General features: G+C 40.6%; 1 protein-coding gene across 1 annotated transcript; it reads left to right on the top strand.

The window, feature by feature from the left end:
* Positions 1 to 12,825: 12,825 nt before the first annotated feature.
* LOC132042094 (uncharacterized) lies at positions 12,826 to 13,371 on the top strand. Its single transcript, XM_059432715.1, has one exon. It carries the CDS (start codon positions 12,826 to 12,828, stop codon positions 13,369 to 13,371), a length of 546 nt encoding a protein of 181 aa, XP_059288698.1.
* Positions 13,372 to 17,300: the final 3,929 nt, after the last annotated feature.

A 17,300-nucleotide genomic window follows, 5' to 3' on the forward strand; every position in this document is an offset into this window, starting at 1 on the left:
AGTTCAACACCACCTTAAGATGAAACAAGAACAATTTCCTTCCATAAATTTTCCTTGAGGTTTTGATGTTAATATTCTCTCTTGATGATTTGGAAAGGTTATGAAAGATTATGGAGTATTATGGAAGATTAGGGAGAATTATAGAAAATTATGGAGGGTTATGGAAAGTTGTAGAACTCTCAAGAGTTCTCTAGAAGAGTGGAGAATGAGAAAATGGTGAAATATATGAAAATTAATGGGTTAGAGGGGTATTTATAAGTGTGGTTCGGGTCGGGTACTGTAGCAGTACTGTAGCAGGTCGTTACTGTAGTAGTTACTGTAGCACGCATTTCTGCTTTATCAGCCGAACTTGGAACATCCATAATTCTCTACTCCGATGTCGTACCGACGAGCGGTTTCTTGCGTTGGAAACTAGACTCGACGAACTTCATTTTAGGCTTTTGGAACACCTTAAAACTCTTAATATACCAGAAGATATACCCCTCCAAAGTTGACCTAAATTCTATCCAAAATTCTGTCAACTTTTTTCAAATTTTCGACAAACTTATTTTCTTCGATTTGCTTGATCCCGGAATCATCCATAGCTTATTATATGAACTTAAACCCTCGTAACCATAAGGTTGACGCATATAATCTTATATATCCTTGAAGGTAACTCCAGTAACCGTACTTAGAACACCCAACACTTATAAATTTCCTCGTACGAAACTATGGGGTGTAACATATACGGACCGTATAAGTGGTCGTATAACTCACAGTTATGCGAAAATTTCTCTCGTTGATTCGTTTGACTTCCAATCCTCGTGGAACCTTCTTGGCACTTACATAACACTTCATTAATCATACAATAGGCCCTATAGCAGCCTTCAAGACATCACTAAATAAACATTAGCTCAATCATAGCGAAAACCTTTCCCAACATGACTTACATTTCACTTCCTTCAACAAACTAAACTTAACATATTCACATGACTTCAAAATCTTATAGTATGCACTTTAAGCTATCTAATACTTCCCTTAATCTTGTAAGGATTTCATAATCACCTTAAGCTCACATTAGCTTATTCGCAAGGAAACAAATCCGTAATTTCCAAGGTGTAACATTCTTCCCCCTTAGGAACATTCATCCTCAAATGTTAGATTCTTGGGGATTCTATAAAAATTTCGCCAGAGTTTCCCCTATAATATGGCACTACCATCCTAGAACAGCAACCTAAAATACATTGCCTCACAAGGCTACAACAACAAAATTAATAACCATGGCCACACACGACCAGGAAAGCACTACATACTTGAGGATAATGGCGTCTCTGCTTGAGTCTCTTCTGGGGGTGAAAATAAATGCGGATACCTGGACTTCATGTCTTCTTCTGCATCCTAAGTCATTTCCTCTCTATTATTATTTCTCCATAAAACTTTTACTAAATCTACCTCTTTAGTTCTGAGCTTCCGTACTTGCCTATCTAGAATGGCAATGAGGACTTCTTCATACAACAATTGTTTGGTAAGCTGGACATCATCTATTGGTACAATTCTGGAAGGATCTCCAATGCACTTACGAAGCATTGATACATGGAAAACTGGGTGAACTGACTCCAGGTCAAGAGGTAGATCTAATTCATAAGCCACTCGGCCTACCTTGCATACAATCTCATAAGGTCCGATGTACCGGGGGCTATGCTTGCCCTTCTTGCTAAATCTCATGACGCCCTTCATTGGCAAAACCTTCAAAAATACCCAATCCTTCACTTGGAACTCTAAGTCCCTTCGACGATTATACGCATAGGGACTTCGACGACTACCGAGCCCGTTAATGGTCGATCCGTATAAGCTTGACTTTCTCTATAGCTTGTTGGACAAGTACGGGTCCTATCAATTTAGCCTCTCCTACTTCGAACCACCCAATTGGAGATCTACACTTGCGCTCATACAAAGCCTCATCGGAGCCATCCGGATGCTAGAATGATAACGTTGTTGTAAGCAAAGTCAATAAGCGGTGAATGATCTTCCCAACTACCTCCAAAATCCAATGCCCGTAGCATATCCTCAAGGGTCTGAATGGTACGTTCAGCTTGCCCATCCGCCTGTGGGTGAAATGTCATGCTAAGACTCACCTGAGTCCCCAAACCTTCTTGGAAAGTTTTCCAAAAATTGGTTGTAAATTGAGTCTCTCTATCGGAGATAATAGATACTGGAACACCGTGAAGTCACACTATCTCTTTAATATAAAGCTTTGCATAATCTTCTGCTATATACGTAGTTCTAACATGTAGGAAATGAGCTGACTTCGTGAGCCTATCCACAATCACCCATATAGAATCATACTTACATCGGGAACGGGGTAAGCCTACAATGAAATCCATGTTAATTACTTCCTATTTCTAAGTTGGAATTTCTATAGCTTGTAACAACCCACCCGACTTTTGGTGCTCGATTTTCGCTTGCTGACAGTGAGGACATTAAGCTACAAATTCCACTATATCCTTCTTCATTCCATTCCACTAATAGATAGTTTTAAGATCATGATACATTTTCATTGCTTCGGGGTGAATGGAATAATGGGAACAATGGGCTTCTTTCAATATTTGGTGGCGTAATCCTGCAATATTAGGAACACATAATCTGCCTCGGCATCAGAGAACTCCGTCTCCAGAAATCTCAAATAATGACTTCTCCTTATGAGGGAGTGTATTTGTGTAATGAACTAGAATGGGATCCTCGTATTGACACTCTTTCACTTCAACTACTAGCAACGAGACCGCTGAATTTTGAATGATAGCTCCCATACTGCCTGAGTCCACTACTCGAACTCCTAGGCTAGCTAACTGCTGGAGCTCACGAGTTATCTCTCTTTTCTCTGGCTGAACATCATATAAACTTCCCATGGATCTACGGCTAAGAGCATCAGCCACAACATTTGCCTTCCCGGGATGATATAGGATGTTAACATCATAATCTTTCAACAACTCCAACCACCGCCGTTGCCGTAAATTCAATTCCTTCTGCTTGAAAATATACTGAAGGCTCTTATGATCTGTATAAATACCAACGTGGACGCCTGTCACGACCCAACCCCGTAGGCCGTGACTAGTGCCCGAGTTGGGCACTCGTGCGTACCCACTAACCATAATTGTCCTACTAATAGCATAAGCATAAGCGAAGGTAAGTCGTCGCCCAAAGCTGACATATATATACATATATACATATACACATAACGGACGTAGCCGGTAAGGCTATCAAAACATAAGAACACAAACCATACAAATACAACTGTACAGAACTCGCCCACTACCCACACGTATATGTCTACAGACCTCTAAGAGTCATAACAGAACCATATGACGGGACAGGGCCCCGCCGTACCCATGAACAACATATATACAAATAACAGAAAGGTCTGTACCAAAATGTAGGCTCCGGATCAAGGGGAGCACTCCAAACCGCGGGATAGATGCCCTAGACTGACGGACCACCAGGACGTGTACCTGTACCTGCGCGACATGAAACGCAGCCCCCGAAGACAGGGGGTCGATGCGAATATGTACTGAGTATGCAAAGCAAGAATACAGTGAACAGGATCATAACCGAAGTAAGGAGTACGGAAAGTGAATAGAATAGCCAGAATGCCAAAATGCTTAGCTTTCTTAAAAAAAAACATTTCTGTCTCATATGCATACGGAAAATCAAACATATCATATGAGCTGACATTAACCGATGTGGGATTCGCCTAAACCAGTGTGGAATTTGCCTCACCACTGGGTTTGCCCCACCACCGGTTCCGATACCAACTGATCATAATCCAGACTATCAAAATCACATATCATATGCACACAAAACGTGTCCCGGCCCTCTAGTGAGGGACTCGGTAAATAAGATCATCATATACGTGTCAATTATCTAAAATCATATGCGAGTTACGTAAAAACATGTACAATAATCGTAATGTCGAATACTTACTTCGAACATAAATCATGCATATCAAAAACATATATCATATGCGGTCCATAATGGGGCCCGGACGGAACGTGGTCGCCCCTCCCCGCCTTGGGCGCCACAACTCATCATACTTCGGAAGTTTTGCATATCTCCGAACACCTCCTCCATATCACATCATAATTCAGAACTCATCATACTTCGTATCATATCATATATCAAAACTCATCATACTTCGGAAAACTCATCATACTTCGGAAAACTCATCATACTTCGGAATTTAACAAATGCGCATGATACATACCGGCCCGGGACTCGGCGAAGGAATTATCAATAATGTGCACGAGCAGAATCGTGGGAATTATATGCAATTTAAAATATTCATAACCATATGCAATGTAAACATTTACAAAGACTTAACAAATTAATCAAAACAAATCATTATTTACAAATTAGGACAATAGTCCAATCACGTTTCTTCCGGATGCCACTCGGGCACATATCAAACCGAGCCTTAAGGATCATAACTTCGTATCAGAATCATATACATAACAATTCTCATTTCAGACTCGTTAAATAAATAAGTAATCATACTCGAGGGTTCAAACGATAATCACATTAAGTCTTTTTTGGAAAATAGTTAGGTCTAGGCATGGAAAAGTCTCGGGGGCCCATGGATAGTTGTCAAACCAAATCCGAGCCCGTCTATGAAAGTTGGGGATGTGATTCGTTATGGAACATCCTATGAGCGTTTCGGAGCGATCCGAGCCCGTTTATGAAAGTTACGGTGTTCGGAAATAAGGGATCTTCAAAAACAAAATTATTCATGTAACACTTGAAAAACCCAATCATATAAAACATAAGAACTCTAATCCGACTACATTAAGAGGGTCAAATTTAAGAGGAGGTTAAGAAGCGTATACAAGCTCGGATCGTAAGAATAGAATCACCCCGAGGCTCATATCATAACCTACTTAACACTAGGACATGCCAAAAAAAAGAAAGGTAAGCTCTACATACCTCGTTTGCTTCCTTAGCTAATCCATACTCAGGCCTCGGCTCCCCAAGGTCTACACAACGTCAATAAGTATCAACCATTAGCTATAAGCATTTAGGAATTCAATTCCAAACTATTACTCAATTCTACAGAAATTGGGGCAGCACCTCCCTTGTAAATACAACACCCCGAGGATTCAACTCGGCCAATTTGTCAACAACAATACCAACAACCATTCTAACAACATTCAAACACACTTTAGACAATTCGCACAACATTCCAAATGGCCAAACCAACTTACTACATCATCGAAACTTTCCAATTTCCATAGGGACGACATCAACACGTTTCTTCCTTCCAAATTCATAAACCATATCGACAATCCACACATTAACAACATTATTCTCACAAATTCAAGAAGCTATAATAAGATCACATTAACTTCAAATCAGCCCACACGGTTTTTAACTTCAACTTGGATCATTAACCTTCATTCTACACCATAGAATTCATAACGACGACAACCAAAATACTAGGTAACATTAATTCATTTCTTGCATACCAAACAGCCCCTAATCACGGCCCAATACCAACCTATATAATCTCATGAGTTTCATTCATTTTCTACACATTACAACAACACACAAACATGCTAAATTCAATTAACTCTCCACTCCTACACACCACTATGTGCACACGGTTAAACACACACATACACGGCTACACTTCAATATCCATATTTTCATGAATTTCATTCATTTCCACACTTCACAACATACACAACTCATCCACAACATATGAAAAATAAGATTGAACCATACGTCTTTCACTTAGTTCTTCAAGTTGGCTATGAGTTGAACCTTGAACCAACGCTTACTCTTACTACTCCAACGACTCCACCACGTTGTTATGCATCTTCTAAGGAGTGGAATTACTAGAGAAATTATTTTTTTCCTTCACTTTTTCTTGGTCTTGCTCGGCTCCAAGCTTGGTGAATGGTTGCTTGGTTTGTCTTCTCCAAGTTTCTTGATTCTTCTAAGGTTGAGAATAATGAAAATATGATGAATTAATCATCCAAGGCTACATATATTAAGCATCCGTGTGGCCATGGCCCACACCTCATGTGGCCGGCCACATGGCCTAATTTTTCATAAAATTTCAACTTCCAAAAATTAACTTTTGGCCCCCAAATTTTCATGAGATGTCTAACTTTCCATAATCCACTTTTTAATCCCAAATTCCATAATATCTCATGCCAATAAAATCATAAGCCATTCATGCCTTGAAATAAATCGTGGTTAAAAAAATCTCTACTTCGTATCCCGGAATTCCTTTTGTCCTTAACGTATCATAGTTAGCTCGGATTATCCCGACGTACAAAGTACAGGATATAACAACACCATACAAATAATGTCTCCACATCTTCAATGCATGAATTACTACAGCCAATTCAAGATCATGGGTCGGATAATTTTTCTCATGTTTTCATAATTGTCTTGAAGCATACGCAATCACCTTACCATGTTGCATTAACACACAGCCTAACCCAACACCTGAAGCATCACAATAGACAACATAACCTTCCGATCCCTCTGGAAGTGTCAGGATTGGGGCAGAAGTTAATCTATCCTTTAGCTATTGGAAACTACATTCACAAGCATCCGTCCATTGAAATTTAGCTGATTTAGGTCGGCCGTGAGTGGTGCGAAATAGAAGAAAAGCCTTCTACAAATCTCCTGTAATAACCTGCTAAGCCCAGAAAACTACGAACCTCCGTAGGGGTTGTGGGCCTTGGCCAAGTCTTCACGGCCTCAATCTTTTGGGTATCTACCCGAATGCCATCGGCTGAAATAATATGCCCCAAAAAGGTCACCGAATTCAACCAAAATTCACACTTAGAAAATTTGGCGAATAACCCTCGAGTTTGGAGAACCTTAAGGATGGTACGCAAATGATCCGCATGTTCTACTTCGGATCGAGAATATACCAAGATGTCATCAATGAACACGATCATAAATGAATCGAGAAAAGGCCTGAACATATTGTTCATTAAATCCGTGAATGCTGTCGGTGCATTAGTTAGCCCAAATAACATTACCCAGAACTCAAGATGGCCATATCTTGTTCTGGAAGCCGTCTTAGGTATATCCTTCTCCCTAACTCTCACCTGATGATACCCGAATCTCAAATCTATTTTTGAAAACCATTTGGCACCCTGCAATTGATCGAATAAGTCGTCAATCCCTGGAAGCGGATATTTGTTCTTGATCATCACTTTATTCAGTTCTTCGATAGTCAATGCATATTCGTAAGGAGCCATCTTTCTTTCGCACAAACAACACGGGTGCTCCCAAAGGGGAAGAACTAGGCCTAATAAAACCTTTTTCGAGCAAGTCCTTCAATTTCTCCTTCAACTCTACAGGAGCCATCCTATAGGGAGGAATAGATATGGGCTTGGTATCCGGTAGAACCTCAATAGCAAAATCAATCTCCCGCTCTGGAGGGAGGCCTGGAAGCTCTTTCGGGAATACATCCAGAAACTCATTCACCACGGGGACAGACTGAAGAGTTGGCAATTCAGCTTCTACATCTTGAACCCGAACTAAATGGTAAATACAACCTTTAGCAATCATTTTCCTCGCCTTGAGATAGGAAATAAGCCTACCTCTCTGGGACGCTGTATTTCCTTTCCATTCTAAAACTGGTTCTCCCAAAAACTGAAAGTGAACCATTTTCATTCTACAATCAACATTGACATAGCAAGAAGCCAACCAATCCATGCCCATGATAACATCAAAGTCTACAATTTTTAACTCATGTAAATCAACCATAGTACGATGGTCACAAATCACAACTACACAATTCCTATATACACGGCTAGCTATTATCGGTTCACCAACAGGTGTAGATACCTCAAAAGGTTTGATCGACTCCGGTTTGACCCCAAACCGACCCACAATATATGGAGTAACATATGACAATGTAGAGCCCGGATATATCAAGGCATATACATCATGAGAAAATACCGATAATATACCTGTGACGACATCGGGGGAAGACTCAAGATCCTGGCGTCCAGCCAAAGCATAAATACGGTGCTGAGGACCACTAGAACTGGGAGCTCTCCCTCTACCTCTACCATGGCTGACTGGCATCTGTGACCCTGGCCCCATAGGGCGTATAGATGATGAAGACTCGACTGCCGATCCTGAAGGTTGGACCTTACCCTTACCACCAATCGAGGGGCAATCACGCATGATATGGCTTGGCCGACCGCATGCATAGCAAACCTCTGAACCTAGTCGACACTGGCCCCAATGTAATCTCTCCCCGCACTCGGGAACATCGTGGCACGGTGGCCTTGCGTCGACCCGAATCACCCTACGAAATGAGAACCGAAGCCACTAAAACTCGACTAGGGCTACCGAATAAGTAAATCTATCAAATCTCTGGCCTATAAACCATGGAGGCGCACCAATCATAGAATGGCCTGAATGCCTAAAAAAGTGCTGTCTTTGCCCTCCTCTAAACTTACTTGTTGGACCTGAAGATCTAGCCCTCTTGCTATACCCTCTATCATGCTCACGCTCACTTCTTTGCTGTTGTTGGCTTTCCTCTAAATTCTGGGCATGGGCTTGAATGCGTGAAATATCCATGTTGTCCTGAAGGGATGCAGTCAAGCACCTATCCATCAAATGTGGCCGTAGGCCTCTCACAAATCGGTGCACTCGGTCACCCATATCTGTTACTATGACCGAAGCATACCTAGCCAAAGAATTGAAACGGAGACTATACTCTAAGGCACTAATACTTCCTTCCCTAAGATTCAGGAACTTGTCGGCTTTAGCTCACCGAACCTCTGGGGGCAAGTAGTGTTGAAGGAAGGCATCCACAAATTCTTGCCATACCGGGGGAGGTGCATTGACTCCCCGTGAAGCCATTCAAACCGTGTACTAATGAACCGCAATATCCCGCAATCTATAGGATACTAACTCTACCGATTCAATGTCTAAAACATGCATCAACCGAAGTGTCCTCAACGTCCCATCAATAAAGTTTTGAGGGTCCTCATCCGGCTTTGACCCGAAAAACTCCGGAGGGTTCAAGCTAATAAAATCACTGGCCCTTGCACTAACATCCCTATCACCTTGCCCTGTACCTAGCCGCTAAGTCTGAGCGGCAACCAACTGAGTAAATAAATTAATGGCCACTTTCACTTCTTGGCCCGAAGACCGGTGCGGAGGGCCGAGGGTGCTTTGAGCTAGGGCCGAGGCTCTCATGGTCCTTAGAAATAGGCACTGAGTGAGAGGACTGTGATTAAGCCGCATTCTCGGACTCACCTTCCTCTATTTCCGTTGGCGGTACTCTTTCACTTTTTTCTGCCACTGTCTTGCCCTTTTGGGCTACCGTAGCTTTTTTCCTTACAGGCATTTCTGAAATACATAATACACGGTTAAGGAAAGAGAAATCCTTATATCACAGCTCTATCGCATGATTTTATGAAGAAAGAAGGTCATTCATTCCTAAAATGCCCGCAGCCTTCTATTTATAAGTGTGGCGCGCAACACACCCATAAACAAGACTCTACTGGACACGGCTCGTAGACACACCCTAGGACAGAACTGCTCTGATACCACTTTTGTTAAGACCTAACTGGAGGGCCATGACGGGCACCCGGTGGTAACCCATCGTACATTCGCATTCACATCTAGGTGAACCACATAGCCTACGCATGATTTCTATTATATCAATAATACTAATCTCATTGAGCAACGACACATTTATATCATCATCAACAACTATGCCCATATCCATATACACAAGCCGACGAGGCTAATAAAATGATATACAAAAATATAAGCCGACAAGACTAGAAGACACCTAACCATACATAACTGTCTATGAGCCTCTAAGAAGAGTATGTAACATCATATAGACGGGACAGGACCCCGCTATGCCCAAATGTATGTACACAAAAGAATAATACCAACAGCTGTAGCTCCGGATGAAATGGAACTTCTCTATGCAGTCCCTGAACAAGAAATCTATAGATCAAGCTTGTCTCCCTGTCCACCTGCGGGCATGACATAACGTCCATAAATAAAAGGATATCAGTACAAATAATGTACTGAGTATGTAAAGCATAATCAACATCGTAGTAGGAGCATAAGAAATAGCCTAAGATAGAAGAATCAGGAGGTAATATAGCCATTTGTACCGCTAGTGACCATCATCATATTTACTTACTTGTCTTTCATAGGGACCTTCCATTTCTGATGCTTACTCACATACATATACATATATTTATTAGTATCATATACGACCATGAAGTTTCGGTATTTCACGTACCCGGCCATGTAAAGGCTTGGTGTTATACATACTTGGCCCTACCAAGTCTCAGGCTTATCCGTACCCAACTGCAGAGGTGCACGCGCGATAAGTATCATACCCGGCCATACAAGCTCGGTGATTACATAATAGTCATACATACTTAGAAACGTATACATAAGAGTCCATAAGTATCATCAACATCATTACCACCATCGCTTTCGTTACATCTATCCTTAGACAATCAACTATCATATTAAGGCGGTAGTAGAATCGTGAAATTATCGAGGATCATGAGCTTTAGTAACTTTAGAGATAGAGTCATTTGGAAGACATTATGGAACTCATGAAAGGGTATGTAGCAAAGGAATCATGCCTTAATGAAAGAAGGGTTAGCCTTACATACCTCTTGGTCTTCTTAACTACTTAACGTTCACCGTCGAAGCTTGAACAATCTACATTTAGAAGGATTCATATCATGGTTAAGCCTTAATGATACTCTTAAATTCAAACTAGAATAACTCATGATCTAATGAAAATTGGGCAGCATTTTCCCTATCTCTTCAACTTCCACCGTATTACAAAACAACTCCCAAACATCCATAATAACACCTACAATATCATAATAAAGCAATCACATTCCATTAAGCCTTCAAAATTCATTCTCATGCTCAACTTATACTAACAACTTCATACCCATTCTTAGCACATTTTCATACAATCCTTCCTCATAACTATTCCTACTTTCCAAAACAAGATTATACCCATATCATACTATGAATCATGACTCAAGTTAGCTTACTACTCAAAAACATCATAAAAGTTACATTTAGCCCTCATTTTCTACTTTCTTCTTCTACCCAAGTTGTTCAACAATCAAGCATCCATGATAACATGAAATAAGCATGAAAAATAAGCTTTTATCTCATGTGAATGAGCTTTGGAGCAGCTATCAATTTATGTGAAAACCCTAGCTTCAATACCCAAGAATCTCTTGTAGTCTACTAACCCTAGCAAGACTTCTAACACATGGGTACCTTGATTCTTGCCTCTTGATCTTTGTTTTCTCTTGGGTTAGAGTGGAATATGCTTGGAGAAGGGTTTGGAGCTCTCAAGACTTGTGGAAATATGAAAAATGAAATAAAAGAACAAGGGCCATCTATTTATACAAAAAAATAAAAATCTGCCCGATGGACTAATACGGACCATTTATACGGTCCGTATAATATTATACGGTCTGTATAAGTGGACCATATAAAACCACCAAGAAAAATTCCCTTTCTGTAAAGGTCATGTTATACGACAGCCCTTATACGGACCGTATAAGTGGCCGTATAACTCACAGTTATGCAAAACTTTTTCTCGTTGATTCGTTTGACTTCCAATACTCGTGGAACCTTCTTGGCACTTACATAAAACTTCATTAACCATACAATAAGCCCTATAGCATCCCCTCAAGACATCACCAAATAAATATTAGCTCAATCATAGTGAAGACCTTTTCGAACACGACTAACATTTCACTTCCTTCAACAAACTAAACATATTCACATGACTTCAAAATCTTATAGTATACACTTTAAGCTATCTAATACTTCCCTTAATCTTGTAAGGATTTCATAATCACCTTAAGCTCACATTAGCCTATTCGCAAGGCAACAAATTCGGAATTTCTGAGGTGTAACACTATGCATGCTTCATGTTAAGTATATGATGATGATTACACCGTGCCTAGATGGCCGGGCAACACTGCTAAGGCGGGCGGCTTATACACCGTGTCTATATGGCACGGGCAGCACCACTAGTGGGCGGCGTGAGATGGTTACCCCGGACATGGGCTAATGATTATGCTATATATATGTATATGAGAAATGTTTTCTTTAAAGTTAAGCATGCATGGTGTCTACCTTAAGAGGCAATCATAAGTACATGTTACTCCCTTATCTCATGGTATGCTCCGTATGTCTTATTATATTACTGTTCATGCCTTACATACTCGGTACATTACTCGTACTGATGTCCCTTCTTATGGATGCTGCGTTCATTCCCGTAGGTTCAGATAGCCAGCCGAGTGAGCCAGACCAGTAGGACCTCTTTCCAGTTCCAGCCAGCAAGCTCCATTTGGACCGGAGCTATAGCCCTTTGGTATGCCTTGTGACATGTACATATATGGGTATGGCAGGGCCTTGTCCTATCCTTTTTGTAGTCTATGTTCCATCGAGGTCTGTAGACAGTGTATATATAGTGGGGGTCGTCATGTGCTTTCAGTTGTCCCTTAATTTTGTGAACAGTATATACGGTGACCAAGTTGGTCTGCGTTGTCATCCTCTGCTTGTATGCTTACATATACATATCCATAGGCATATTCCGTAGGATTCTGAGATACGATCTATTGTATAAATGCTACCACGAATGGTACCAGTGGAATATCAGTTAAAGATGGGCCACCAGGTTATCTAGTATAGAGCAGATGCATGTTAGGGGTGCTCGATCAGCAGTGGTCAGGTACTCATCACGGCTCATCGGTTTGGGTTGTGATATCACCGTGGCCTTTCGTTGCTTGGGGCATGGATGTTATTGGATCCATTAAACCCGCAGCTTCAAATGGCCACCGATTCATTTTAGTTGCCATTGACTACTTCACCAAATGGGTGAAAGCAACGTCCCACAAGTTAATAACAAAGAAAGTGGTAGCTAACTTCGTGCGAAACATCATATGCCAGTTCGGTATACCCGAATCCATCATAATAGATAATGGAGAAAATCTAAATAGCCATATGATGAAGGATATCTATGAGCAATTCAAGATCACTCACCGAAACTCGACAGCCTACCGGCCACAAATGAACGAAGCCGTAGAAGCAACCAACAAGAATATCAAGAGGATATTGAGGAAAATGACTGACAACTATAAAGGTTGGCATGAGAAGTTGTCTCATGCCTTATTGGGATACCGTACTACTGCTAGAACTTTAACAGGAGCAACTCTTAATTTGTTAGTCTACGGTACTAAAGCAGTCATACCTGCCGAAGTTGAGATACCTTCTTTGAGAATTATTCAAGAAGCAGAATTGGACAATGCTGAATGGGTCCGAGCTCGATATGAGCAATAGGCTTTAATAGATGAGAAAAATGATGGTTGTCGTATGTCACGGTCTACTATACCAACAAAGGATGGCAAGAGCCTTCAACAAACGAGTCAGGACTAGACTTTTACAAATTAGGCAGATGGTGCTCAACAGAATTATCCCGCACCAAGATGACTACAAAGAGAAATTCGCTCCCAACTGGCAAGGTCCTTATGCGGTCCGCAAAGTACTCTCCGGGGCAGCGGTAGTACTGGCAGAAATGGATGGACAGGAGTAGCCGAAGCCAATCAACTCAGATGCAATCGAGGGCAACTACGCATGAAGACGAAGTTTCTCGATTTGTAATAGTATTCTGGCTTGTAATCGTTATTCTATTTACTTGTATTAGTTATTTCCTTTTGCTTGTAATCGTTTTGTAATAGACAGAAAAACAAAAGTACCTTTTGTAATATGAACTACGCAATGACCTGATTAAACCACAGTGGAATACATAGGCAGTCCATCTGGGACCCGATCACACTATTAGTAAAATCAAAAACTCATTTACTTTTATTTCGAACTACGTTAGACCTGATTCCTACTGCGACAGGATACGTAGGCGCTCTTTGAGCTCGTTCGCACCAAAAGAAAAACCCAAGAAAGCCCTAGGAAGCCTCAGAGATAAGACTTCATGAAGGACGCTACAATTGTCGCACACCTAACTAGAGCAGAATTTTTTAGAAGATCTCAAAAATTCGAGCCGTCAATCCATTACCGAGAGTCAGCTAACCCAGATTTTAAACTAGGGCAGAAATTTTAAGAAGATCTCAAACTTTCTCATTTATTCAATACCGTAAATGGCGAGGCAGAAATTTTGAGGTCCCCTCAAGATTTCCCGCAACTCGGAAGATTCGGCACGAGAGTTCGACGATCAAGATTTAAACTAGGGCAGAATTTTTAAGAAAAGGTCTCAAAAATTCCGCGCGAAGAAGCAAAGAATCTCAGTCACAGAAGAAGGGATATCCCTCATTCAAAGCACATGTCATGACAATTACCCTTGACTTTCAAAACAACGCATTTATTTCCCTGCAAATTAGATATCCTTATGGTAACTTTACAAAAATGATTTTCTGCATAATGAAAATAAATTCATCTTTCGAATACCAAAGTCGAAGGGTTTCGAGTCTAGAAAGCCGAAGATGCGACAGCGCCGGCAACACGAATCAACTTTAAATAGGAAAAAACTAACTCATTTCTGATGTAGATCCCCAGGACGTCGAAAGACGATCCTTTTTCTAACTCTGCTTCCTGTGCAGGAAATGGCTCACCAAAGAAGGTCAAGACCGCTGCTGAGATCAGGTTTTCAGAAAAAATATCCAGTCACGAGGGCTATGAAGTGTTTAAAAGCAACGAGGGCAAAATATCTAGCCATAAGGGCTACAAAGGGATTTAAATACCACAAAGGCAAATACCCAGCCACGAGGGCTATAAAAGGATTTGAATGCCACAAGGGGCAAATATCTAGCCACAAGGGCTACAGAAGGACGAAAACGCCATGAGGGCAAACACCTGGCCATAAGGGCTCACAAAGGACGAAAGGCTGTAAACGGCAAAATTTCTTACCAATGGGGTCGTAGTAAAACAACACAGTATACCTGACTAAGAGAGTCACAGCCGGCATAAAGGATGAAAGCATATCTATTTTCCTGTTACCAAGAGGGCCATCACTTCTCCTTTTTTGCCAAGAGGGCCATTGCATATCTATTTTCCTGTTATCGAGAGGGCCATCACTTCTTCTTATTTGCCAAGAGAGCCATTGCATATCTATTTTCCAGTTGCTGAGAGGGCCATCACTTCTTATTTACCGAGAGGGCCATTGCATATCTATTTTCTTGTTGCCGAGAGGGCCATTACTTCTTCTTATTTGCCAAGAGGGCCATTCATACAAACATGCTGAGAGGGCCATTCATTTAAATTACTAAAAAGGGGCCATGCATACAAATTACTGTATATAATCAAGACGACAAAGCGATGTAAAATCGGTCATGAGACCGTAGTATTCCCCCAAAAAAGACAAAGCGATGTAAAATCGGTCATGAGACCGCAGTATTCACCCAAAAAGACAAAGTGAAGTAAAACCGATCAGGAGACCGCAGTATTCGCCTCAAAAAGACAAAATGATGTAAAACCGGTCAAGAGACCGCGGTATTCGCTCAAAAAGATAAGACGATGTAAACCCGGCCGGATGACTGCAGTATTCGTCACCAAAAATCAACGTTACTGAGCAGATGAAAGCAGATTTGTAGCTGCCAAACAGAGCAGGTTGATCAAATCAAATCCAGACAAATTGCGGAGCAAACGTGGAACTTTTCCTTATGTAGCCGGTCGAGATTAGGTTCCCATGAGAGCTGGCCAGGACTTGGCAGATCACTCCTCACCATGCTCAGCCATACAAGATTGCCTATTTGCTTATGTGCTTTGTTTGTTATTATTATTCCACTACCGGTCGGACACACACCGACACACACAAAGGCACCCCCACATAAGGGATGACCTTTATTGCCAATCGAGTCGATCTATAAGAGATTTGATTCCCAAAAACAGGGATATGTAGGCAGACTCAATACCAGAGAGTCAGTCGCACTCCCACCAATCACACCGGACTTCCCAGTTTGGTAGCCGAAAAATTAGAAAATTTGCTTTAATTTGCATTTAGAGGTCATAATCTAGTCGAACTACAAATGGCCTGAATTCTCATGAAACTTGAGATATGTAGGAAACCCAAAAACTAGGGTCCGGCCATATATTTTGAAAATTGCATGAAAATGAGAGGTAATATAAGTTGGGTCAGTCAAAAATCAGGGTTAGTCAAAATAATTTTATAAAATTATTTAGATATTATTTTACCAATTTTGTTTGATAAAATAATTTCTATAATATTATAAATTAATTTAAGTATTTTACAATTATAATACTTTTACTAAAATTAACCAAGAGAGAAAATAATTTACCACAATTATTCACTTAATTGTCTAAATTGTTTAAATGTCAATTTTCAAAGTATTGTACTCTGTTTAACACAAGGAATCTGTTTAATTAAGTAAATTAGCCATTTTTACCCCTCAATTCTTATTTAATCAAATTATTAGAATTTTTTCATAATTAATTCAGTTTTAATTGTGATTAATTCTGGAAAAAATGCCCATTAAATAGTTGTAATTGAAATAATCAATTATTAACCAATTATGGCAATAATTAAAATAGCCAAACACATGGCCTAATTCAATTAAGGTCACTTCTTACAAAAATTCATTTTTAATCGGCCTATTAGTTTAAATGTGGTCCTAATTTAAATATCCAACTGAGGGACATTATTTGAATTTAGCTACTTATTGCATATAATTTGGCTACTTATTGCATATTTGACCCTCCATATACATATATATGCAGATATACACATGTGTATATTAGGTATACACATATATCAGGTGGGCTACCCCTATTATCATTTTTAATTTGGCCGAGTCCAGCCTAATACAGGGCCAGACCCGGCCCACTTCAGTTTCTAAAGGGGGATACCCCCCCCCCCTCCTTTTTTTCCTCATTTCGTTCAACCAAATGACCCTTACCCCTTCTTTTTCCCTCTTTCACTTCCCAACCCTAGCCTCCGCGGGGCCACCCTCTCTCTGTCCTCTCTTCATCTCACCATTTTTGGCAAAGAATCAGAGGTGTAAGGCCGTTATCAAGCCTAGAAAGGATGATTAGAGGCAAGCATTAATTGCTTGACCTCCTCTCTCCTCTATTACAACCCAAACACGGTATTATCCTTGCTTGTTTTGATATTCTTTCTTGCTTTTCTATGTTCAAATGGTCAAAGACTGATTTTTCTTTAATTACTCTTGTTTGTTTTTTATTTTGAATATCGCAATACGATTGGTTCTTGAAGACATTTTTGGATCGGGTTTTGTTGGTCG

Source organism: Lycium ferocissimum, unplaced genomic scaffold (assembly GCF_029784015.1).
Source record: "Lycium ferocissimum isolate CSIRO_LF1 unplaced genomic scaffold, AGI_CSIRO_Lferr_CH_V1 ctg13233, whole genome shotgun sequence".
In the NCBI taxonomy this organism is placed as follows: domain Eukaryota; kingdom Viridiplantae; phylum Streptophyta; class Magnoliopsida; order Solanales; family Solanaceae; genus Lycium; species Lycium ferocissimum.

What these genes read in the sequence shown, in the direction of transcription:
- LOC132042094 (XM_059432715.1), top strand. Translation starts at nt 12,826, where the DNA reads ATGGATGTTATTGGATCCATTAAACCCGCAGCTTCAAATGGCCACCGA.